We start from the raw sequence: 25,078 nt of genomic DNA on the forward strand, positions 1-25,078 counted from the left end.
GATGCCACACTACTTCAAAATGTCGGATAATATTTTATTTGTTCATTTATTTCGGTGCATATTGGGGAGCAGCTGAAGTCCATCCATGAAATGATCAATGTCACTGAGGTGCCAGAAAACACCTCAAGGGAGAAACTTGGAGGGCCAAAGGAAGGTGGGAATTCCCCTCTATTCGGTTCCTCATTTTTTTTTTTTTTTTTTTTTTTTGGCTTTGAGGTCCCAGGCCCCCTTCCCACAGTTGTCCGGCTGCTTGGATGGGCAAGGCTTGAGGGTCAATCAAGAGAGTGCACTCGGGCACCCTCCAGACTCCTTTGCTCCCACATCACCCTGCCCATCCTTAGCTTCGCTGTGGAAGGAGTTTGAGCTTTCACGATTGCCCCCAAAGGAAGACCTGGTCCCCAGCTCCCGGGAGGGGACTGAACGCTTGCAGACCCCCCCCCCCCCCCCCAATCCCCAGGGCCTGCGTGGGCTCGGGGACTCGGAGCCGAGCGTCCAACACGCAACGGACCTGGCTGGTCCCGCCCGCCCTCCCGGGATGGAGAGGATCCTGGAAGGCAGGGGTCTTGTGGACTTGGGCGTTGGCTCAACGCGCAATTTTCAACCCACCCTCGGGGCTAAAACGCTCCGAGAAAAGCAACCGCTTTCCCGCGCGGACCTCGGAGCGACTCTAACTCCCCGGGCTCCCGCGGAGAACCTGGAGACCGAGAGTGGCCTCTCCTTCCCCCCGCGCACACGTCAACGCCGGCGTCGGGGAGCGTCGTAATGCCCCGAAGAAGCACGCCACAGAAAAATACCCCTGCACCCTGCCGCCGCTGCTGTCAGCCGAGAAATCCCGGCGCAGACTGGATGCTAGCCTTTCCCGCAAGTTCAGGGTGAAGCAAAAGAAAGTTTCTCCATAGATGTGCTTCAGGGACGCGGCCATCTGTGCCTAAAGGTTTAGTCTGAGCGGGACCCTTGATAAGCCTGGGTGGCTGTGAAGCCTAATGTCGTTCCGAGAAGCAGTCATTCCTAAAGTTCCTCAGGTCCTGGCGGTGGCGAGTCTGTCAGTCCTAGCCTGTGTTGGCCAACCTGGCCCAAGTGTCCGCTTTAGAGCGTTTATGCTTGGGAGCCGAGGCCAGAGCTGCCGTGGTGAGGTGCGCGTCTATTGTGAGGCGCGTGGTAGTGATGGCGGCGCTCTGTGAGACTTTCCTGTCACTGGATACTACTACTCCCAGCCCTCCTCAAAGCCGCCGGAGCAACCCCCTGGTCTTTAGTTTACAAGTGGCAATTTGACTTGCTCTGCTGCATGTCTGGAGGGACCGCGGAAAGTGTGGAGACGCCCCGGGGATTAAGCGATCTCAGCGTAAAAAGAAAAAAAGCCAAACAAATAAACAAAACCCACCCACCCTAACAAACATGAGGCTGCTGGAGAGAATGAGGAAAGAATGGTTCATGATGGGAATAGTGTTGGCGATCGCCGGAGCTAAACTGGAGCCATCCATAGGGGTGAATGGGGGTAAGTGCTGCACCTCCGAACGCTCCATCGGGATTCCCACTTCAAAACTAATTTTCGAGTCTCGGAAAGGAGGGGAGACCGTAGTCGGGAAGTGGCTGCTTCTCTCAAGAGCACCGACCAGCTCTGGGTGTCCTTTGGCCCTTTAACTGATGTTTTAATTTACCCACCCCAGAGACTGTAATTAGGAACGGGGCAAGAGAATTTGAACGCAGGTTGCCTTTTCTACGAGCAATCAGTGAGTATCCTTAGTGTTAAGGAGTGAGCTTACTGAGAATGAAACTTACTCCTCCTGCCTTCCAAGTAGCATCCTGTCCGGAGGGACGCTAGGTTGCCAGGAGTTCTTATCTATCTTGGAGTGGCCACCATTACCTTGTCTGTTTCCGGATCCCACCCCTTCCCCGCCCCCACGTTTAAAAAAAGGGGTGGGGGAAGGAAAAGAGAAAGGGATACCCCTTCATCCTCCAACTCAGATTTTGTGGCCCACATGTTGCAGAGTGATGATTTGCTGCAATTGCCGCCGCTTCAGAAACTCCCGAGCCTACTGACACGTTGCACTTTTTCATTACAGGACAGTACTTCCGTGTGCTGCCCGGACTCCGTTGTTAGTGCTCAACAGATACAGCCTGTGTTAGGCCATGTGTAGTGTGTATTTTGGCAGGGAAATGTAGGCAGGCTAAAATCATACCCAGATTTCTGAATAGTGGGAGCCTTGTAATGTGGGGGGTGGGCATTGGTGGAAACGGCTGGAAATATCATTAGTCTTTGATTCTCCTCCCTCTTTCCACCCTTAGACAATCATGCCCTACTTTTCATAAATATTAATTGAATTTCCTCAGTTCATTTTCTTTTTGACCTTGTCAGTTTCCACCTTTATTGACAGTTTTAATAGGTCAGTCGTACAACATACTTCCTAATCTTTTAGGAAGTGTTCGGGAGGCTGTTTGAAGTTACATGTACCTCTTTGTTGAAACATGTTGGAGGTGAATGAAATGATCTCTCTTTAGAACAGTGGTTTCTTCTACCCTCTGCCCTCAATTCCTCCATTTAGAAATAGCTTCAGGGAATATTTTAAAAAGAATTACTTGAACAAAGATTATGAGGATTAAAACTTTTTATTTATTTTATGTTTTTTCTTCCTGTGTTCAACTTAGTACAAGATGTGTAGAATATGTAACTGAGAATGAGGCTGATATTCATCATGGTTTCTCCTTCTGAAAATATTTGACCTGACTTCTCTGTGAATGCTGGTATTTCAAGTTCTGCCAAATGAGTACCCTCTGTCCCTGGAGCTAGCTGGATAGGCAGAATTAAAGTTATAGTGTCTTTGTAGTGATCAGGAATGTATACTTAACTAGCTTCAGTAGCACAATTTCTAGCTTATGGTCTTAGGTCTCTTATTTGCTCATAAGGTATAAATACAGGTGATGTATTATCTTTATGTTTAAATCTGCAGGGGCTAGCTTTGGCAAAATACTTTTTATCTTAACATTCCCAAGATGCTGTGGGAAGAAGGGTTCTTGAAGGCTGAATCATTTTCCTAGGGCTTCTTCAAAATGAAATGTGTAAGATGGATTCTGTAATCTTATTTGTACCTTCTGACTCTGCTTCTTGAAGTTTTGCTACATTATCCTATCTTAGAAATATTGCTTCTGATTTTTACTCGTACTTATGCCATTAATCCAGGATAATTCTCTTCTTTGTTTAATTATAAGAGTAGAATGTTAAGAGCTGAAAGGGACCTTTAAGTATTTTAAGCCAACAAGCTGCTTTTACAGTTGAAAATACTGAGACCTGAAGTCAGGTGACTCATCCTTGGTTAGTTGACTAGATCAAGGAAGAGGCACTGGACACCAGGGCTCTCCCTTTTTTTCATACTAGTTGCAAAACCCATACAAATATTCTTGGCAAAAAATAATTTGCAATGAATATTCAAAAGAAGGGCTCTATGCAATAAAGACATTGTCAGTGCCTCAATTTTAGCCCAAAAGAGCAGAACAGAATCAGCTAATATTAAATAACAATGTGCTCATGTGATTTGATAACTATCCATGTGTAAAAGTTACTTTTTCCAAAAAATTAGAACAAATAATTGCTTGGAATTTCTTATATAGGCTGTCGGGCTAAATTCTTGATAATTCTGTTGAGCTTTTAATTGATCTTCCTACCTGTGAAAACTCTTAAGTAAAAATAAACCTCCAAATAGTACCAAATAACACTTTCATTTCACAAGTTAAAACAACAAAAATCTAGGAATAATGAGAGGAATGGTTGCTGAAAATGTGTTACATCTTGCTCTTTAGAATGGTCAAAAGCACGTCTTTTTTTTTTTTTTTTTTAAGATTTTATTTATTTGAGAGAACGAGAGAGCAAGAGAGAGTGTGAGCTAGGGGAGAGGCAGGTAGAGAGAGAAAGTCAGACTCCCTGATGAGTAGGGAATCTGATGAGCTGGGAGCCCCATTTGATTCGGGACTTGATCCCAGGACATGACCTGAGCTGAAGGCAGACGCCTAACTGACTGAGCTACCCAGGTATCCCCAAAGCACCTCTTTGTACTTGTAATTTTTATTTCAATTTTTTTCCTTGTAATTTTTAGTCATGGGTTCCATTTATGAGCTCTGTACTTGGCAACTGTGATTTTTAGTGCATTTACATTGACTCAACAATTTTCAATAGAACAGTTTCCTAGACTCTTTTAAATAGGAAAAGTTTTGGTAGTCTTAAATTTGTTAATATGTTCACTTCATCTTTACCTGGATCAATACCTCAATGACTACACTCTTCATACTAAAGTGATTTAATTGCAAGACTGCTGCACTTAGAAGTATTATACCTATGATCTGACCTCCCTTTAAAAACAGTCTGTCAGCCAGTAGGTAAGTTATATATCACAGGAAATTTATAGGTAACGGAAACCTGAGAGTTAGAGAAGTTGAATGACTTTCCAAATGGGAAAAAGCATAACATGTACTAGCCTAGATAATTTAATTCTTAGTTCACTGTCCTTTTTACTCAGGTACCTTTCATTTTTAAATATGTAGAAGACATTGAAAATAGAGAGCCAGGGTAAATGTAAATGTGTAGATTCTAAAGTGTTGATAATCTGTACCAGTTCCAGTGCAACCTAGGGAAGCCCTGAGCTATGCACGCCTTAGAGTTTACCAAAGTCTTAACACTGTGCTAATCATTATCTGGAAGAGAAAGGTTTCCTTCTTTGGAAGTACCGAATAAGTTTCTTATTTCTACCTGCATCTTAATTTAGATTACTGACATTAATAAGACATAAATCCTAAAATCAAACTGCTTTGTTTTTCCTTTAAAAAACATAAACAGACACATACTGAAGCTTAAGTGTGTTAGCATTAGTATCTTAGATTAGGTTTAGAAGTGAAATTTATTTGCTGATGAGTAGGATTTATGAAATGGTAATAGTTTTTTGCATTCTTAAGCATTCCAAATCATTTTCTTTTATCCATTAAAAAGCATGGATTTTGGGAACCCAAGAATTACGTTATTTTTTTTCTGGCTGATTTTTCTTCTGATTTTGCTACCCTATTCCATTTTCACAGAGAAACTTTTTTTTTTTCTTTTGTTTAAAGGAAAAGCTAAAACTTTTATTTCTACTTTGAACTTTATAGCCATCTTAAGATTCAGATCTTATTCAGATCTATTTTGGTGACATGGAGGATATAATCATTATCTTAGACGTAGGCCAAATCTCATTTTTATATTTCATCTCAACTCTCACCTCTGGGCAAATATTTACCAAGTGTTTATTTTTGCCCTGTGTGACTTCTAGGTGCCCATTCCCAACTTGAGCAATCTATTAGCATTTTAGTTGATCACATCTCAAAGGGGCTTTAGGTTTCTCGAAATCAGAATTAATTCCTTTTCCCCCCCCATCTTTTTTTTTTTTTTTTAAGAGAGAGAGAGAGGTGGGGGAGAGGCAGGGGAAAAGGGAGAGAGAGATCTTAAGCTGGTTCCATGCCCAGCACAGAGCGCCGTGCAGGGCTGCATCTCATGACCATGAGATCATGCCCTCAGCCGAAATCAAGAGTTGAACGCTTAATCGATAGAGCCTCCCAAGCTTTTGAAAGGTACATTGTAGGAAGCCACTGAATATCCTCACCATGTTCTTCCATGGATTAAAGTTGTTTAGATGTGCATCTGATATGAAAGACAGTATACCCCGTCTCTAGAATTTAAAACATTAAAAGCCAGGAATCATTCCACTGAATTATGCTAATCAGTTCATAGTTTTGTGCATTTATGCGTGTGTAGCAAAGAGAGTTAGCTTTTTTTTTTTTTTTTTTTAAGATTTTATTTTATTTACTTGTCAGAGAGAGAGAGAGCGAACACAAGCAGGAGGAGCAGCAAGCAGAGGGAGAAGCAGACTCCCTGGCAAGGAGCCAGATGGGAACTCAATCCCACGACCCCAGGATCATGACCTGAGCCGAAGGCAACCGCTTAACCAACTGAGCCACCCAGGTGTCCCACAAGTTAGCTTCTTTAAAAAAGGTAGTTGTTGGCCAACTAAGGTAGATGCTTTAGCTGCTCCAAAGAAACATGCAGTCTAAGTAAACCATGTTCTTGCTGTGGAGGTACATCTTTGGACACGTCCCCTGCTCTCCCTTACAACCACATTGCTAATTTTAACTCATCCTATATAGAAATTCTGGGACGTCACTGTGGTCAGAGGTATAGTAGACAAGAATTAGGTCTCATAAAAAGCAAGGGATTGGAGGAAAAGGAAAACGAGTACAAACAAAGTATTTAAAATTCCTGGAAGGCATTTACTTCCAAAACAAGTCAGATTCTTTGACTTAAAAATCTCTTCCTGAGTCAGCTTCCTCAGTTGTAGAGAAAATATTTCTTTTTTTTTTATTAAAGATTTTTTTTTAAATTTATTTATTTGACAGAGAGAGATCACAAGTAGACAGAGAGGCAGGCAGAGAGAGAGAGAGAGAGGGAAGCAGTCTCCCTGCTGAGCTGAGAGCCTGATGCGGGACTCGATCCCAGGACCCTGAGATCATGACCTGAGCCAAAGGCAGCAGCTTAACCCACTGAGTCACCTAGGCTCACCGAGAAAATATTTCTAAATGTGAGTTGCAGAGACAGATTCACTCACAAGTATAAAAAAACGCACATCTTTTCAAGTTTTGGAACACTTTTTCTGCCTTGAAACGTGATGTCTTTTGCACTTGCCTTCTTCCTTTTGCTCCCTTTTCTCAGATTTCAGCAAAAGAATTTTTTTAAATGCCAACTATTTATTTATTGCTATGTTTGAGAAGATTGTTTCTTTTTGTTCATTGGTATAGTACAAATGACTAAAATATCAGAGTTGTTTAGTATTTGCTGACTAAATGCTGATTTTTCCTGAGCTTGGTCTTATTTATTGAGCAATACCTGTGGGTATGATGGTGGGCTGCAGGGAACAGAGGAGCTATGGTTGTGGTCTTTTGGCATAAGGGAGGGCTCTTAGTTTCCTAGTGCTGCCGTGCCAGATTCACACAAACTGGGTGGCATAGAACAGCAGAGATTTATTTTCCAGAAATGATTCTGGAGAATGGAATTCTGAAGTCAAGGGCCATGTTCCTACTGAAGACTGGGGATGAATCCTTTCTGGCTTCTGGCTTGTGGTGGTTGCCTGCTGTCCTTGGTGTTTCTCGGCTTATGACAATATAGCTCCAGGCTTTGCCTCTTTCTTCCCCTGGCCATCTTCCCTCTGTGTGTGACTCTGTCCAAATTTACCTCTACTTGTAAGAATACAAGTCATTGGATAAGGGTCCACCATAATCCAACAAGACCTCATTTTGACTTGGTTACATCTGCAAAGAACCAGTTTTCAAATAAGGTCATGTTCATAGGTTCTGGGTGGACGTGAGTTTTGCAGGACACCATTCAACTCAGCATGAGAGGGTTGAATAGAATGCCAGATATGAGGTGATCACATTTTAAAATGTTGACATATACCAGTGTTTCTCAATCTCAGCACTATTGACATTTTGGACATGATAATTCTTTGTTGTTGGGAGGGCTGGCCTGTGCTTTCTAGGTTGTTTAGTAGAACTCCTGATTTCAGTCTACTAGATGCCAGTAACACACCCCACTTGCTGAGTTACAACAACCAAAAAGAGTTTCCAAACACTGCCAAATGTCTGTGGGAGGCAAAATAGCAGCTTTTGGAGGACCACTAGTACATAAGTACAAAATGGCGTTTTCTCAGATGACTTCTTTTAAAAGAATGTTGTTCTTTGCTTAACACATTGGGTCTTTAAGACAATTGTATATAGATTATAAAAAGAAGTATCAGGGTTGCTGCTGTTGTCCTCATAGCATTAACACATTTGGGGAGATGACCAACCTGATTCCAGAGAGGATTTTCCAGAGGGCAAAGATCAGGATTGTCTGGTTCACTACAGGGTAGCCAGGGCCTGCACAGTATAATAGTAACTGGAAACCTAACCTATTGTTAGTACTCTATTACTCTGTATCCCTTATCTTCCTTGCATAGCAAGTGTTCCTTCACAAAGTAAGTGCTGAATAAATATTTGTAGAAATGGACACCCTTGGGTGGAACTGAATGTGTGCGTGAATACCAGTTTTTATTTTTGGTAGCCTAGAAAGAGCAAAAGTAATATTTGGTAAAGAGAAGGGAACTTCTTCCACAGATTCTCTCGCTCTCTCCTTTTTTCTTTTTTTTTTTTTTTTTTTTTTTGGTTTGGGGAATTTTGATTGTTACATAAACTCTGATGCTGTGGCAGATGCAATTAGGTCCTAATACTAAAGGATGTTGCCTATCTGCTCTCACCCAGGAGAGTGTTCTTCTGTGCTGAACTGGATAGCCATGGTCCTTCCTTCTGGAAAATCCCCTTCGGAGTTAGACTGCATCACAGCAAATGCTTAACCCTGTCAGAACAGTAGTGTATTAGGGCAACACTAAGACTTGAAGTACTAATTGCCTTCCCCCAATGGATTCTTCTTTCATACCAAGTTATCTGCTGGAAATTCTTATCTAACAGTAACTCATTTCTCTCTCTTTAGGACCACTGAAACCAGAAATAACTGTCTCCTACATTGCTGTTGCAACAATATTCTTTAACAGCGGACTGTCATTAAAAACAGAGGTACTGTCACCTATCGGGCATGTGATAAGCAGGGAGAAAAGTTTAATTTCTGCTTATTATTGTGAAATTTCAGAATCCTTTTGTAAAGGTGTATGTAACTATGGCTTAAAGGCTTCACTGTAACAAAAAATAACTTGAACTTCAGCAAAGGACTGTGTTTTGAACTTGTATATTATAGAAATTTTGTAGTTGAACAAAATGGACCCTGAGGGTGTGGTTATAATGGGTATGTTTTTAATACAGCAACTGAACTGAATGAAGCATCTACTTTAGGTCTTCCTCAGATTATGGTGGTGGTGACTATGGTGGTGAATGCTATGGCACATTTCAGTTGTTTTTTAGTTGGGTTTCCATAACTTTTGTGGGTGAACTTTTGTTGTCAGGACTCATGCTGCTCAAGTGATACATGTTATGCTGTGACTTTTAACTAATTTATATGTTTTAAAGTATATCCTTTGATGGCTTATCTATTAAATCTTAATAAGTGTTTTAAGAGAGAAATTGGGATTTTTCATACTATGTCACAGTTCATCATGGAGACATGTAGGTAATATTATTTATTGATCCAGGTGTCGCTGAACATGGGATTTTCCTAGAATTAAAGAAATCAGACATTTTTAATATCCAAGAGAAGAATTCATAGAATTTATGATTCTCCAACTTATAATAGAAAGGAAAAAATGCCCATTTATTTTTGAAGAAAATTCTTAGGGTTTTAAAGTTCTTATTCTAAGATGCTTATTCTTATGTAGATAAGGAAATCTTAACTATGCAAGAATTTTTTTTGTGGAATAGCTTTAAAAGTTGAAATTTTGTTTCAGCATCAAGTTGTGCTTTACTTATTTTCTTTTAAGTGTGATTTGAATGAGGACCAAATTTAGTTACCTCCTTCTTTGACCATTCTGTTGTTATCTGGTTGGTATAAATCTTCCTATTGGAGCTATTTTCTTTTAAGTGTGATTTGAATGAGGACCAAATTTAGTTACCTCCTTCTTTGACCATTCTGTTGTTATCTGGTTGGTATAAATCTTTCTATTGGAGCTATTTTATATAAATGGGGTCCCTGGGTGCTAACTGATAAATTTGTCTCAAAAATTCTGAATATCCTTACTACCTGTTCTTCTGGAAATAACTGACATGGAACGTAATTTCCTAAATGTGTTAAATCTAGTTTTTGCAAAGTGTATTGACACGAAAGGACTTTGATCAGTTCTTAGAGGACACAGATTTTTTTTTTTTTTTAAAGATTTTATTTATTCATTTGAGAGAGACAGTGAGAGAAAGCATGAGCAAGGAGAAGGTCAGAGGGAGAAGCTGACTCCCCACGGAACTGGGAGCCCGATGTGGGACTCGATCCGGGGACCCGGGATCATGACATGAGCCGAAGGCAGTTGTCCAACCAACTGAGCCACCCAGGCGTCCCGAGGACACAGATTTTTTTCTGTCAACATCTTCGTTCTATTGGTTCTCAAATATGGGACCTAGTGATACAGAAAAGTAGCTACTCCTATGGTGCTGGTCTGTTCTTCCTTGGAGGTTTTCCTGCTGGTCGTGGCTAATGTCCTTTGTGGAGCAGGTGCCTTATCCAAGTCCTCTTCTTGGGACATTGGTCTAACTGTGTCCCCTGGTGGTTGCTTAACGGCTACAGCTGTTACTCATGCCATGAGAAATCTGGCAAGAGACTTGATTCTCTCACTCCTAGCTTCTTGCTTAATGTGATTCTGTAAAGCAGCCAACTTTGGGATGCAGGAGTTTAAGAAGGAAGAATGTCACAGCTTATCAGCATTTCTCTAAGGACCAAATTCTTCTGTAAACACCTAGGAAACCATCAGAGTCATCCTGCTAATTTGGATCTAATGATGAAATGCCTTAATCGTGTGCTTTATCACGGTATCTAAGAAGCCATCAAAGCCATTTTTTCCATCAATGGCCCTTTTCAAACTATACTACATTAAGTCATTTTTCAGGATCCATTTAACTTAAGATGTTCTAGATTGCATCACTGTATAATGTTAAACCATCTTTAAGCCCCGCTGATTTTCTGGGCAACTGAACAGTTTTAAGCTAGGAGGTAGCAATCCTGTTATTTGTTTTCTAGTTAATAATCTTATATTTATTTCAGCTGGACTACTATTTTGAGCCCTATTAGAATAGTGTATTTTCACACACAGGAGATAGTAAATTATTACTGACTTGAGTTTCTTTGAGAGCATTTAAATTGGTCCCATTCAAGTTTGATTTGTACTGAACATTTCATATAGTATTACCCATACATTGACATAATGGTGTATATTCTAAAATTATTTTGCTAATTTATTAAAATATAAGGAACTCTGTGTTTAATACTTAATACTAAAAAGATTTAATGCTCTCTTTAATTTTATGACTATTGATTTCTATATTTTAAAATATCTGTTGAAATGTTTTCTGAAAATTCGTTGTATTAAAATCATTTAAGTCACATTTGAAATATATTTTATGTTTAACTAATTAGGAACTACAGTGTCAGAGGATTGGTCACTCAGCATACCATGGCAGGAACAATCTCATATAAACCTATGAAATCTCATAATACCTATGAAATGCCTGTGGCTACAAGGCACTGTGTTTGGTACTGGGTTGGAAACAAAGATGAGCAAAATGCTCAGGGCCTGGAAAGGGTCCTGAGTAGGGCAGAATATACAAGTCTTTCCTTATTTTCCTAAAAAAAATTATTTTGGAAGTCCTATTACCCTAGAAGCAAATATAGCAAATTTTAAACTTTAGGTTCTTCTGCTTATTTCCAGCCCAGAGCTATGAGACTGATTCTCAGGAAGTGAATCAAATAAAGGTCAAAGAAGGGTTAGAAGGGAAATTGGTATGTAATGGAAGTATTTCTACATCTCAGTCAGAAGCCCTGATTTTAAGCAATTCTTTATACTGTCAATGATAACTCTGGTAATCAGTGTTGGGAGTATCTCCTTAAGTTTATTTTAATGCAATTTGACCTGTATTACATGTGAATAAATAAAATGTCATGCAGAATCAACTTTTCGTTATTCGTGGTGGCATTTATCTGAGTGTGTGGCCCTAAATTCTGCATGGGTATGTATGGAGTAATACTGTTTTGAATGTTATAATGGCCACTTGCTTTTTCTTTTCCATTGTTCTCTTATTTCCATTGTTACCTCTGTATACAAATACTTTCCACTGGTAACTTATCTTTGTGGTTGTGTGAAGAAGATATGGCTGGACTTTGGGATAGCCTGTTACTTCCCTGTTGTCAAGAGGCCCCTTATGACCAATATGGTTGGCCTTTGTGATTCATTTTGCTGGATTCTTTATTGTTCCTTTGTTATGATGCAGTGGCAATTGCTTAATTGTCATTTATTGGATCAGCGAGTATTTTTAAACTACGTTTTGTTTTTTATAACTTTATCTCATTATAAAAGTGGTATTTCCCCATTGTAGAAAGATTAGAAAGAATGAAAACAACTAGTAGTAACACCTCTGTGATTTTTAGTCCCTTTTTTCCTAAACATGTTTTACATATAGAATACTTAAAAAAGAAATATTTTAAAAAATTATGTATATATGCAAGTATACACATATGTACACTTGCATATATATCACGTATGTCCACACATATATAATCTTTTTTCCCTTGTAACATTGTGTAATTATGATTTTCCATGTAATTTAATATATTTAATTTTTCTTCATGTATATAAAATTTACATTTTGTTTGCTTTTATGAACATAAATCAAAAGATACAAAGGTATATATGATGAAAAGTTTTTTTTCTCCTCTCTGTCAGATATCTGGAGATAACCAGAAAGATAGTTTGTATCTTTCCAGAGATACTCTGTGTAAAACATATGTGCCCCCTTTCAAGCTGTGTTGTTTGTAGAGATACTCTGTGTAAAACATATGTGCCCCCTTTCAAGCTGTGTTGTTTGTACTGCTTGCTACCCTGTCTTGTTTTACTCAAAAAACCTGTCTTGGAGATTGTTTCATATCAACACATAAAGAACTCCTTGTTTCTTTTTGTATGCTGGAAAACATTCCATTTTATGAATGTGTCATGATGTATTTTATTAGTCCTCATTGACAGATATTTAGATAATTTTCAAGGTCTCGCTATCACAAAAATGCTGCAAAGGATAACCTAAAAATTGTCTTTTTCTCCACATTTGGGAGAAAATGTGAAGGATTAATTCCTAGAAGGAGAACTGCTAAGTCAAATGTTATGTGCAGTGTAAGTTATGACAGATATTTGAAGTACCTAGAGGAGTGTTGGGTTCTTGGTACGTGTTTCTTGACTGAAGGAATGAATTGCCAGATTGCTGTCCCCAGGTTGTGCCAATTTATACTCCTACTGGTAAAGTAGGGAAGGGACCTTGTGTTACCACATGCTTGTCAACACAGTTTTAAGGTGGTTTTCACTAACTTGTAACAGTCTTGTTATACCTTAAGTTATTTAATTATTCATTCAGTTTTGGACTTTTAACTTGTTTCCTAATTTTTGCTGTTGTGATCAGTTTTGTACAAAATACTTATGACCACATTTTTTATCCTTAGAATAAGTACCCAGACATAGCACTTTGGGGTCCAAGACTGTGAGTCGTATTATAGTCCTTGATACATATTCCCAAGTTACTTTTCAGAAAAGTTATGCTGTTTTATATTCCTAGCTCAAGTATATGCAAATTCCTTACTAACTACATTCTGGCTAATCATTTGTTATAGTTAAAAATTAAAATATTAATATTTACTTGGTATTTATCAAATACATCTGAGTATATTTGAATGGGATTTGGTTTTGAAACTGCTGAGCATTCTTGAAACTGCTGGTGCTCATCTTTTCCCTGGGTGAAACTTTAAGAATTCTAATACAGTGTAAGGATGGCTCCTTTAGTCTTAGATCTGATCCGTGCACCTGGTGTGGCTTCTGGTCTGCCCAGTGCTTTGCATTTGTCTGAAGTTAGACCCAGGTTGCTAGAAATTCCTTAGATGTCATTAGAGATGTTTTGTGACCACACTGGCCCTGCTGTATGTCTTCATACAGGGAGATATGTAGTGGGAGCCGATGAGACCGATCCCTGAATGTGGTGATCAGAGTCAGCATTAACCTAGTATCTGTTAAACTGATGGGCTTCTGCTAACATCTCTGAGGCTCAGGATTTCTTGAATTTCTTACTTGAACTAGGGGAGACATTCCAGTGCTTTGCTTATAACCGGTGGATCTCTGGCATCTTTGTGCTTTAATGACTTCTTGCATATTTTATAGGACTTTTTTTTAAAAAAGAGTACTTATTTTTATAGTATTTTTCTACTTCTTTCTGAATTTGTTTTATTTCAACTGAATAATACTGTAACTCAAAGAAATTTAAATACAAGTGCTTGTTAGTTTGTACATATTTGAACCCCCAAATTTAACTCATTATCCTTTTCTAGTTGTGAGACATAGAGCATGTGCCTGTTTTGTCATGTTTATTGTGAATTTCTTCCATCTGGGGCAGTAGAGTGGCATGATGGAAAAAGCAGACCCGAGTCTGCTAGCATACCAGAAATGAGTTTGATTCTGAGCTGCTCTGTATAGTGGCTCTTCACCTCAATTTCCTCCTCAGTCAAATCGGTTAATAGTATCTAGTGAGGCTGTCATGGTGATTACATGAGATAACATACATGAAGTGACACACTCAGAGCATGGCACATAGCCACTGTTCAGTAAGCATTAGCAAGGAAATCCAGGAAGTTGGTTTTGGGGGGAAAAGCCATTTTGAATTATAGAATATTGTTGGGGAAAACATTATTAAAAATTACGATTTGTGTGTGGATTTGGTAATATCTTGCCAAGGTGAGGCCTTCTTAGAGATTAATCACATTTAATTAAAATGTTGATAGGTCCTTAACTAGTTATATACATGTTTGTTCATAGTGTCAACTCAGGTCTATATTAATGTAAAGGTACTTGGCTCAGTCTTGATCCAGAATTTTACAAATCTGAATTGTTGGGGTATATTATATATTCAGAAAAAATTAGAATCGTTCAGAAATTTTGTATAAAAATACCTATCCCCCCCCCTTATAGTCTGTTATGCATATACTTAGAGGTAAAGATTTTAGCTCTGAAGTAACTCCAAATTAAAAACTAATTTATTTGCTGTTATTGTAGTATCCGTCTCTCCTCAGAAAAATAGTTTTCTTACCTTTGCTGTTTTGTGTCTTTCGTTTTTGCAGGAGCTGACCAGTGCTTTGGTGCATATAAAACTGCACCTTTTCATTCAGATCTTTACACTTGCATTCTTTCCAGCAACAATATGGCTTTTTCTCCAGCTTTTATCAATCACACCCATCAATGAATGGCTTTTAAAAGGGTACGTTTAAATATTTTGAAGGGTCCACTTTTAATGAGGCATCTGTGGTGACTTTATTGTTTCACGGCAACTATATACAAAAGGGCCTCTGTGTGGTCTTTTATGAGGAAATAAAACACTTGAAAAACTATTATCCTTTAAATGATAGTGTTCCTCAAGGAGATGCATCAAAGAATTTTATAGCAATATATATATTTTTCTTATTTCAAAGGATTTTATTTGTAAATTTTTTTAAATTGTAATTTTGGTATTGTTAACATGCAGTGTGATATTAGTTTCAAGCATACAATATAGTGATTGAAAATTCTATATATTACTCAGTACTCATCAACGTAAGTGTGCTCTTAATGATAACACAGTCTTAAAATACACCCTCATGTTTAATCCTAAGATTCTGGGATGGACGCTGTTCTGGGAATTTTAAAAAGCAGTGTTGGGAGAGAGATGGGAGGGAATAGAAAGATGTAGATATGCTGTCAGTTGGGTGCTTTAGTTTGTACATTCTGTATCTTACCGAATGTATACAGATAATAGGTGAATCTAATGCATGTCTTTTAAATGTATAGGAAAGAAAAATTATGTATAGGGAATAAACACTTTTTACTTGTTCTGTGTTTGATATGATAGTTGAATTAACAATAGATTTTTATTAGACTCTTTTCTTCCATTAAAAATGCCATTTCATTAAAAAGATTTAATGAATTTAAAAAATTATTTGAAGTGGTTTAAAACTAACCACATATTAGAAGCATGGTATAACAGTCTAATAGTTAAAGCGCTGAACTTAGAGCCCGGAGATCGCTTTCTGACCCTATCCCTGACTTGCTGTGTGATTTTGAAGAAGTCATGTAATAGATTTAAACCTCTATTTCCCTGCCTATAAATAATGAGGATAGTCACATTTTTACTGCCTACTTTGGTAATAGTGTGGAGGATCTCAACTGAGATCATTTATTCATCTGTTTAAGTCACTTGTTTTTTGCCACTGTGCACCAGGAATTATGGGTGTTGGGGAAACAATAGTGAAGAAAAATGGCAAAATGCCAGGTAGTTTTGCAGGTTGAGAAGACTTGGGTGTTATTGGCAATAACCAAGTACGTGGATAATTAAGATAGAGATAAGTGATGGGAAGTAAAACTGTGATAAGGTTGAAAGTGGTTGGGTGGGTGGGCCAGTGATTGATTTAGATGACAGAGTTCTAGGGATAGAATGTTCTAGGCAAAGGAAGAGAGAGACTGCACAAAGGCCGTAGGGCAGGAACAAGCCTGGTGTGTTCTAGGGTCAGGAAAGTGATGATGATGGCCAGAGCCTGGCGAAACAGAGGAAGAGTAATATGACTTGGAGTTGGAAAGATAGGCAGGGGTCAGGCCACACAGAATCTTGTAGGTCCATGATAAAAGCATTCAGATTTTACTTGCGTGTGACAGAAGGCTACTGGAGGGATTTAAATGAGATACTGTCGTGGTCTGATTTATATGTTCAAATTATTGTCCTGGCTCCTGCATGGAGAATAGATAGTAGAGGGGCTGAGAGAATGCTAGGAGAGCAGCTTGGAAGGCTCCTGTGGTAGGGTCACTGTGTAGTAGACAGAAATGGGTGTTGGAGGATGTACTGTAAATGAGCGTTCTCGGGACCTGGAGGGGGATAGGATGTGGAGAGGGGAGGACAGGGAGGAATCAAGGAAGATTTCTGGGTTATAGGTCTGAGCCACTGGGTAATGGGGACATCCTTTTCTTAGCTGAAGAGAAACAGAGCAGGACAAGAAGGGAAAATTAAGATCACTGGTTTGGTCAGATTGAGTTTGAAAGAATGAGCTTAAAACTTTCACTAAAAAGCATAAAATCCCAAAGGACTATGATGACATCATTTTAGAGCAGCAATGTATGATGGATTTTGAGAACCAATCATTACTGAGTGTTTCCCATGTAAAAGGCACTCAAAGTATAGGAAGATATTAACTCATTTTTCCTGTATTCAGGGAATGTCCAGGGTAGATGGATGTGTGGGAGATATAAATATAAAATAGTAACCAACCACCGTGCTGTGCCAGTGGGATAGCATGTGATTTGTTAGAAAAGTAGTATAATGATTTAAAGGATAAGAGGTTCAGCAAAAGGTTGTGTATTCCTAAAATAGATAGTTAAAAAATAAGGCCTTAGGGGGAGGCAAGGATAAGAAATTTCCTCACAGCCACATTGCAGAAGGCCTGAAATACTGGACTGAGAAGATAGGGCTTGCATCTGTAGATGATGGGGAGTTCTTAAATACATTCAACAAGAGAACAATATGCTAAAAAGTGGTCATTAAGAAAGATTTCTGATACCATTGTACTGGGTATGTTATTAGTAGAGTAGGGTTTACAATCTCAGGAAGCTAAGATACAATTCTCACCTCAGGATATGAAGCTTAAAGAAGTACACACTTGGCCTCATTAACTTAGGGAAAGCTCTTTCTAGCCCACTTTTTCTCTGTTCCCCTCCCCAGTTTGAGAGCACACAATATGTTAACTTCAGGGAGTTACAGACTCCTACCCGTTTAACTCATTGAAATAAATAAAGATTCTGAACATATCCTTCTTACTTTGCTACGTGAAGGGAGAGAGTGAAGGTAGAGAGACCATTCATTTACACAAGTCCAGACGTGGCAAAAAGCATCTGAGGGGGAATGCTGGCAACAGTCATGGAGAAGAATGCAAAGTTTATTGTGGTAATAAATTGATTTATGAGGAGCAAGTGGAGCCACATATAACTCCAAAGTTTCAAATTAGATATTAGGAAAAAAAAGAACAACAACACCAGAGGTATCCCGTTGATAGAAATAAGTAAATTCAGAGGTGAAATGGATTTTTTAGAAAATATTAGACATGTTTAGTTTGAGGGGGCAATCATGGGCAGCTACAAATTTGGGAATGTTGGTTGGGGCTAAAAATGTAATGGCAACAGTATTCATTTTGCTGTTACTTATTTACATTTGTGTATTGAATATCATTGGAGGTAGGAATATCCCTTGTGTAGTATCCTAACTATAGAACACATATGTAACATGTATTCGATAAATAGTTAAGGGTTTATTTTATTTATTTATTTATAAGACAGGAAAGGCAGAGAGGCTAGAATAGTTGGGCTAGATAAGTCTTTGTCCCGGATTCCAGAATAAAAATTTAATACTTGGTAGGTAGCTTTGTGAATTTGGACAAGTTATTTAACTTCTCTTTTAACTTCAGTTTTCAGGAAAATGAGAATAAAAATAGAATGTATCTTAAACACTTGTGAGGAAGAAGTGAGTAAAGTATCTAGAATAGTATTTACTATAAATGGTAAATGCTTAGTAAGTATCACTGATGATTATAGTGATGATCATGAGAAAGGCTCAGAGATTGGGAAGTGATAATAAGACAGACAATTTAAGCATCACTTGGGAAGACAGACTTTAAAACAAGACTTAGATTGGACTGGAAATTCTTTAAAGGTGTTTTCTCATGTTTTTAGTCAAAATGAATTAAAGCTTTTCTTTTTCTTTTTTCAAATTCATTGCATAAATTTTAAACGATACATTCTTACACCAGCAAGTAGAGAGGTCATCTGTAATCCTGCACTTAACATTTGTTAAAGTCAGGCACTCTGTGTCCTCTGTTCCTTATATGATCTTTCTACTTTTACTCAGGCCAGCTACTCGCTATGTCTAGAATGTATATTCAGTCTATGTGGAAAGTGTGTCCATGCTTTGGGTGATAAGTAATGTTTTGTAACTTTAGTATTTAGATTTACTACTCATAGTTTCATTTGCTTGTTATGCAATGTGTTTTCTATCCTAAACTAAGAGAATTATGATCTGGGGAGTATACGCATAATTTAATAAAACCAAATTGAGAGTAGGTACTAGAATTTACCACAATTTAAATCCAAAAAGTATATGATCATGTCATGCTTGTTCTTCAATGATGTTACAGCAACATGAACTTTTTTTATGAGCTGAAAATTTGAGAATTGCTATTTATGATAGAAAAAAACCTTATAACTGCATTTTCTTTTATTTTCCAGTTTGCAGACAGTAGGTTGCATGCCTCCCCCTGTGTCTTCTGCAGTGATTTTAACCAAGGCAGTTGGTGGAAATGAGGTGAGTTATAGGGCTAACTTTATTTAAACATAAGTAGATGCTTTACTTTTATTTTATATTTTATTTTATTTTTAAATTTTATTTAATTTATGATGAAGAAGTCATGTCACAGAAAATGCATAACCGTAGCAGCTTATGAAAGAAGTGTAGGTATATTCATTAATTCAGATGATGCTTAAATTAATGCTGAAGAGTGGAAGTTAGTATTTCAAAGAGAGGGAGGAAGAGAGGTAAATAAAATAGAGATGGTGATTTTTCTACCTCAGTGGGAAATTGGGAGACAGAAGACAAGGAATCCAAGGAAAGGTTCTTTTCATCCAAGGGTGATGAGCTGAGAATACCTCCATTGCCATTCCTTAGTTATCAAAAAAATTATAGCAAACTAAATTTTGGAGAAAGGGTCAAAATACATTTAATGACAAGTAAGGATTATATAAGAAGGAAAAATGAGGCAAGGTTTCTTTCTTTCTTTCTTTCTTTTTAATTTATTTATCTATTTATGTTAGGGGGAGAGAGTACGTGGGAGGTCAGGGTGGGGGCAGGCAGACGGAGAGAGAATTCAAGCGGAGTCCTCCATGCTGAGCCAGGAGCCTGACGTGGGGCTCCATCTCATGACCCTGAAATCATGACCTGAACAAAACCAAGAGTTGGTGGCTGTACCACCGAGGCGCCCTGAGACATCGTTTCTGAGATATTCAGCAGCTTGGGGGACTGTGGCAGAGTGCTTGCATATTGGGACAACAGTTGTCCATTTCAGGACTGGCTGAAAGGCACAGCAACTTCATACTGAGGGACTCTGCTTCGTGATAGCTTATTCCACTTACAGTTTCTCATTCAGAAAAGAATACTATTCAAGAAGAGAGGATATAGGGGGTTCCTACTTCAAAAAAAAAAGGATATTTTTACTTCTATTCATTCTAGGATTTTGCTTTCTTAGCATTTGTTTTTACTTTCATCCACTTTATTTATTCAGAAAATATTTACCAAGTACTTGCCATATTCTTTTTAGAAATAGCTTTATTGAAGTATTGTGGACATACAATAAACCACATAAACGATTTAATGTTTTGACATATGTATACCTGTGATACAGTGATCACAGTCAAGATAATATATTCATCACCCTCAAGACCTCTTGTGTTCCTTGGTAATCTCTCCTTCCTGCCTTTCTGAGTGTCCCTCTTCCTCAGGCAACCACTGATCTGCTTTCTGTCATTGTAGATTAGTTTGTATTTTCTAGTTTTATATACTGGAATTAACTGTGTATGCGTGTGTGTGTGTGTGTGTGTGCGCTTTTCTGGCTTCTTTTATTCACCATGATTATTTTGAGATTCATCTATGTTTCAGTCCTTTTTATTACCGAGTATTTTTTTTTTTTTTTATGGGTATACCATAATTTGTTTATCCTTTCACCTGTTGATGGACATTTGGGCATTTTCCACTTTGGGGCTGTGAACATTTGTCTGTGAAACTTTTAAGTGAATGTGTATTTTCATTTCTCCTGAGAATACTTAGGAGTGGAATGTTTACATCATCTGGAGGTGTATGGTTTAGTATCTTTCAAACAAGGGAAGAATCACCAATACATAGTTCTAAGTCATATCTCAGTAGCTTCTGAAGTAGACCATTTCTATCAATAAACACTCTTCTTTGACCACAGGTGTATATTTAACTTTTTAAAAAATTGCCATGCCACTTTCCCACGTGGTTGTACCATTTTATGTTTCAAACAGTGCTCCATATATTGTCAGTCTTTTTAATGTAGCCATTCTAATGTATATCTAGAGGTATCTCATTGTGGTTTTAATTTATGTTTCCCAGCTACTAATAATGGTGAGCATTATTATCTTTTCATGTCTTCTATACATGTCTTCTTTGGTAAAATATCAAATCCTATGGCCCCCTTTTTTTAAACTAAGTGGTTTGTTTTCTTATTGATTAACTTTTTGAGTTTTATATATTCTGATACAAGTCCTTCCTAGATATATGCTTTATAAATATTTTTTACCAGTTTGTAGCTTGTCTTCATTTTCTTACTTGTATCTTTTGAAGAGTGGGATGCTTCTAGTGAAGGCAGTAAATGTGGTTGGATTTTGGATGTATTTTGAAGGCAGAGGATATGCTGATGAATTGAATGTGGGATACGAGAGAAAGAGAGAGGTCATGAATGACTCTAGGCCTTTTGACTGAGTAGGTGAAGAATGAGATTGCAGAGGGTTTTTATCATGAATGGATGTACTTTGTAAAATGCTTTTTCTGCATCTTTCTTGTAAAATGCTTTTTTGGCAAATATTGAGCCACCCTTCTGTCACAGGAATAAATCCCACTTGATCATGGTGTATGATTTTTAAAAAATATATATATTGTTGGATTCAGTTTGCCAATATTTTGTTGAGGATTTTTGCATCTATATTCATGAGGGATATTGGCTTGTATTTCTCCTTTTTTTTATAGTGTCTTTTTGTGGTTTGGGTATAGGGTAATGCTGGCTTCATAGAATGAATTTGAAAGTTTTCCTTCCTCTTGTATTTTTTGGAATAGTTTGAGAGGAATGGGTACTAACTCTTCTTTAAATATTTGGTAGAATTTGCCTGTGAAACTGCCTGGTCCTAGAATTTGTTTTTTGAGAGTTTTTGATTACTGATTTAATTTCATTGCTGGTAATTGGTCTGTTCAAATTTTCTGTTTCTCTATGCTTCAGTATTGGTAGGTTTTATGTTTGTAAGAATTTATCCATTTCTTCTAAGTTGTCCAATTTGTTGACATATAGGTTTTTTAAATATATTCTATTACAAATATGGGTATTTCTGTGGTGTTGGTTGTTATTTCTCTTCTTCCATTAGTAATTTTGTTTATTTGAATACTCTTTTTTTTTTTAATGAGTCTTGCTACAGGTTTATCAATTTAGTTACTCTTTTCAAAGAGCCAGTTCTTGGTTTCATTGATTTTTTTTTTTTTTTTTAAATCAAAGGGTGTTTAAAGCAAAAATTGGATGAGATAACTTGCAGAGTGAGCATAGTTAGAAAAGAGATGAAGTTCAAGGACTGAGCTCTGGGACCCTTCAACATTAAGAGGTCAGAATGAGTAGTAACCAGCAAAGGCACCAGAGAAGATTAGACAGAAGGAAAAACAAGAGTGTGGTATCCTGGAACCAGGTGAAGAAAAGTGTTGGAAGGAGGAGAGTCTGATCAGCCATGTCAAATCTGCTGATATAACTTGTGTAAGATGAATTCTGAGAATTGAACATTGAGTTAATGTGGAAGTTATTGGTAACTTCAACCAGAGTGGTTTTGTGGAGTGTAGGGGCAAAAGCTTGTTTGGAATGGGCTCAAGGAAGAATAAGAAGAGAGGAGTTAGAGACAGAAATTATACATAACTGTTTTGAGGTCCTTTGTTACAAAAGGCAAGACTTTGTTACAAAAGGCAAGAGAGAAATGAGGCTATATTTTAGGAGGGATATGAGGTCAAGAATTCTTAAATTGCAGAAGTGACAATGTATTTTGGTTTTGTTTTTTTAAGATTTATTTATTTTAGAGAGAGAGCGCATGAGCTGGAGGGGCAGAGGGAGAGGGAGAGAGAATCTCAAGCCGACTCCCCACTGAGTGCTTAGTGGGACTCAGTCTCCTGACTCTGAGATCACAACCCAATCTGAAACCTAGAGTAGGAAGCTTAACAGACGTGAGCCATTCAGGTGCCCCAGAAATGATAGTATGTTTCTATTATGATGGGGATTATATAGTTGAGAGGAAGTTGTTAATTAAGAGAGTGCTGAAGTAATTTATTTGGTCAAGTGGAAGAGAAGGGTTTTGGGTTGCATGAGCTTCAGTAGGAGCTTGGATGGTTTATTGAGGATAAAGAGAGAAAATAGAATGTGTGAATAGAGATCCATGAAGATGGGCATCCCAAAGGGTGCCCTTTGGAGTTTCTAATGACTTTTTATTTCTTAGCTCTCTTCTCATTTTCTTTGTTGTCTTCTGATTTTCACTTTCTTCTCAGCAGCTTAGAGGGATGATGGAGTAGATGGTATTAATGTTTGAGATGAGAGGATAAAATGTACGATTGCCATCTAGGAGAGTGAATTAACTGGAGAGTATGGGAGCTTTGCTGGAAGCAGGAAGGATCCAGCTGAGACTCTTGGTCCTGCATTGCAAATGAAGCCAGGCATCATGGTTGTGTGTTTTCTCTTCAGTTTCTTGGTGTAGAAATGGAATTGGCAGAGAGTTGAATTTAACCGTTGTTTCATTTTGATGGGTAGTTCTTTTTAGTTGCCACATAATTAGTGAGCTAGAGGAGTTAACAGGAGTCTTAGACTAGTCCTTGCCATGATTATCTTTCTTCCCCCTTGAAAGAATTTGAGAGAAGGGTCTGTTTTGGTTTATCTGAGACCAGTGGTAATTGACTTAAAGGTGTCATTTATCTCTTTCTCTCTGATGTGATTCCCTTAAGAGCTTTACAACTAAACAACCTTTTTGTTCTCAGATGACTTTTTGGCAGAAGTTCAAAGTTCACTCATTTTCTTGACATTAACATATAGCATTGGAAATTATATTTACATGTTTATTCCCCAGTAGATATTTAAATAATTTACATTAATGTTACATGTTAATAATGTTGAATTTATGAATATTTCATTTGTTTTCTGATATCATTGGTCTAGTTTGTTAAATGATTATATTGTGCAACTTAATCATTATCAAGCATTTTTGTAGTCTTGGGGATTAAGTTACAGTTTTTCATAGATATTGAAAATTGAGCTTGCAAAGTCCAGTTGGGTCATATCTTCTGATATGAAATGAATAAACTTTTTAAATATTTACATCAGATTGTGGAAGAGAGTGTCTGCAAATAAGGATATTAGATGATTTTAAGTTGAATTTTTTTTGAAGTAATGTTATAAGGTAACTGAACATAAGCTTTTGCTAAAGTAAATGTAAAGGGAGATTAATCTTTTGTACAATGTATTGGAAATAATCTAATCGAAGGCTGCTTTGTACATAGCTGCATGTAAATGAAAAAAGGTCCACAAGCAGAGTCCTCTTGATGAAGTCCCAGAACCTAAGTCAGGTTCGGTGTGGTGAGGAGGTTCGGAGCCGACGACTAAAGAAAGAATTCTTAAGACGTCATTGGTGCAAAATGGTGGTTTATTAAAGCACGGGGACAGGACCCGTGGGCAGGAAGAGCTGCTGCCCTGGGTTGTGAGGGTAGGCATGTTATATACCCCACGGTTGTGGGGGAGGTTGTGAAGGGATGGGAGGTTTCAACAGAGTTCTCACATGTTAGGGAGGGCCTACAAGGTGCCGGGGGAGGGGGGGGGAGTCTTTGCCCTTATGGCTTGATCAATGTCGTCTTTAGGTCAGGCACTAACATCAAGATAATTGGGGGATTCTTGGTGGGGCATTATGATTTGGCTATCATTTACATTCCCTTCTACCCCAGTCTCCTCCAGTTTATGGTGGGAGGGGGACATTAGGGCTTCAGGAACCAAGAGTTATTTGCCTCTGGAAATTTGTGCTATTGATAAGGTAACCTCCCTGTTTAGGTCTCTAGGACATCTTGTAGGGCAAGGGAGATTCCTGTTCTGCAGGATTGTGATCCCTGCAAGTTAACTATTTATCATTTTATGGCAGTCAGGGGTGCCTGAGGAATGCTACACATATGGAGGGGAGCGGGTGAAGAGGGGGTGCAAGGCGCCAGCTTTTGCTTTGTCCTCAGCCAGCCTCCTGCTCCCTCATCACTCTGACAGGTACCATTAGGAAAAGGTTTTGATTCTACTTCTCTGTGATTCTCTGCTCTGCCTTGCACGTAGCTGACTTACACCCTCATGGATTTCAACATGCTAGGAAAATGGCTGGGCACCCTTACGTGTCACACTGTCCTTTGAAACTGACTATTCTCCGCAGTGGTTGTAACATGTAAAAAAACTCTTGTCCTTCTAGATTTTGTGTCATTAAACTTGTTCCGTTTAGCTTGTGCTCTCAAATAT

General features: G+C 38.2%; 1 protein-coding gene across 13 annotated transcripts in view; it reads left to right on the top strand.

The window, feature by feature from the left end:
• Positions 1-1,126: 1,126 nt before the first annotated feature.
• The window catches only part of SLC10A7 (solute carrier family 10 member 7), a 257,319-nt gene continuing 233,367 nt past the window's right edge, over positions 1,127-25,078 (top strand). For 5 of the 13 annotated variants that reach the window (XR_009354141.1, XM_059175981.1, XM_059175961.1 and 2 more), the window contains exons 1-4: positions 1,147-1,495; positions 8,537-8,619; positions 14,843-14,979; positions 19,020-19,095. Coding sequence is in view for 12 of the 13 variants with exons in the window: in XM_059175981.1 (XP_059031964.1) it covers positions 1,396-1,495; positions 8,537-8,619; positions 14,843-14,979; positions 19,020-19,095 (396 nt within the window). In the remaining variant the exon portion in view is untranslated. Of the gene's footprint in view, positions 1,496-8,536; positions 8,620-14,842; positions 14,980-19,019; positions 19,096-25,078 lie in introns of those variants that run through there. The other 8 variants (XM_059175989.1, XM_059175970.1, XM_059176008.1 and 5 more) reach the window with 7 other exon arrangements.

This window comes from Mustela lutreola, chromosome 1 (assembly GCF_030435805.1).
Source record: "Mustela lutreola isolate mMusLut2 chromosome 1, mMusLut2.pri, whole genome shotgun sequence".
Taxonomy (NCBI): Eukaryota; Metazoa; Chordata; class Mammalia; order Carnivora; family Mustelidae; genus Mustela; species Mustela lutreola.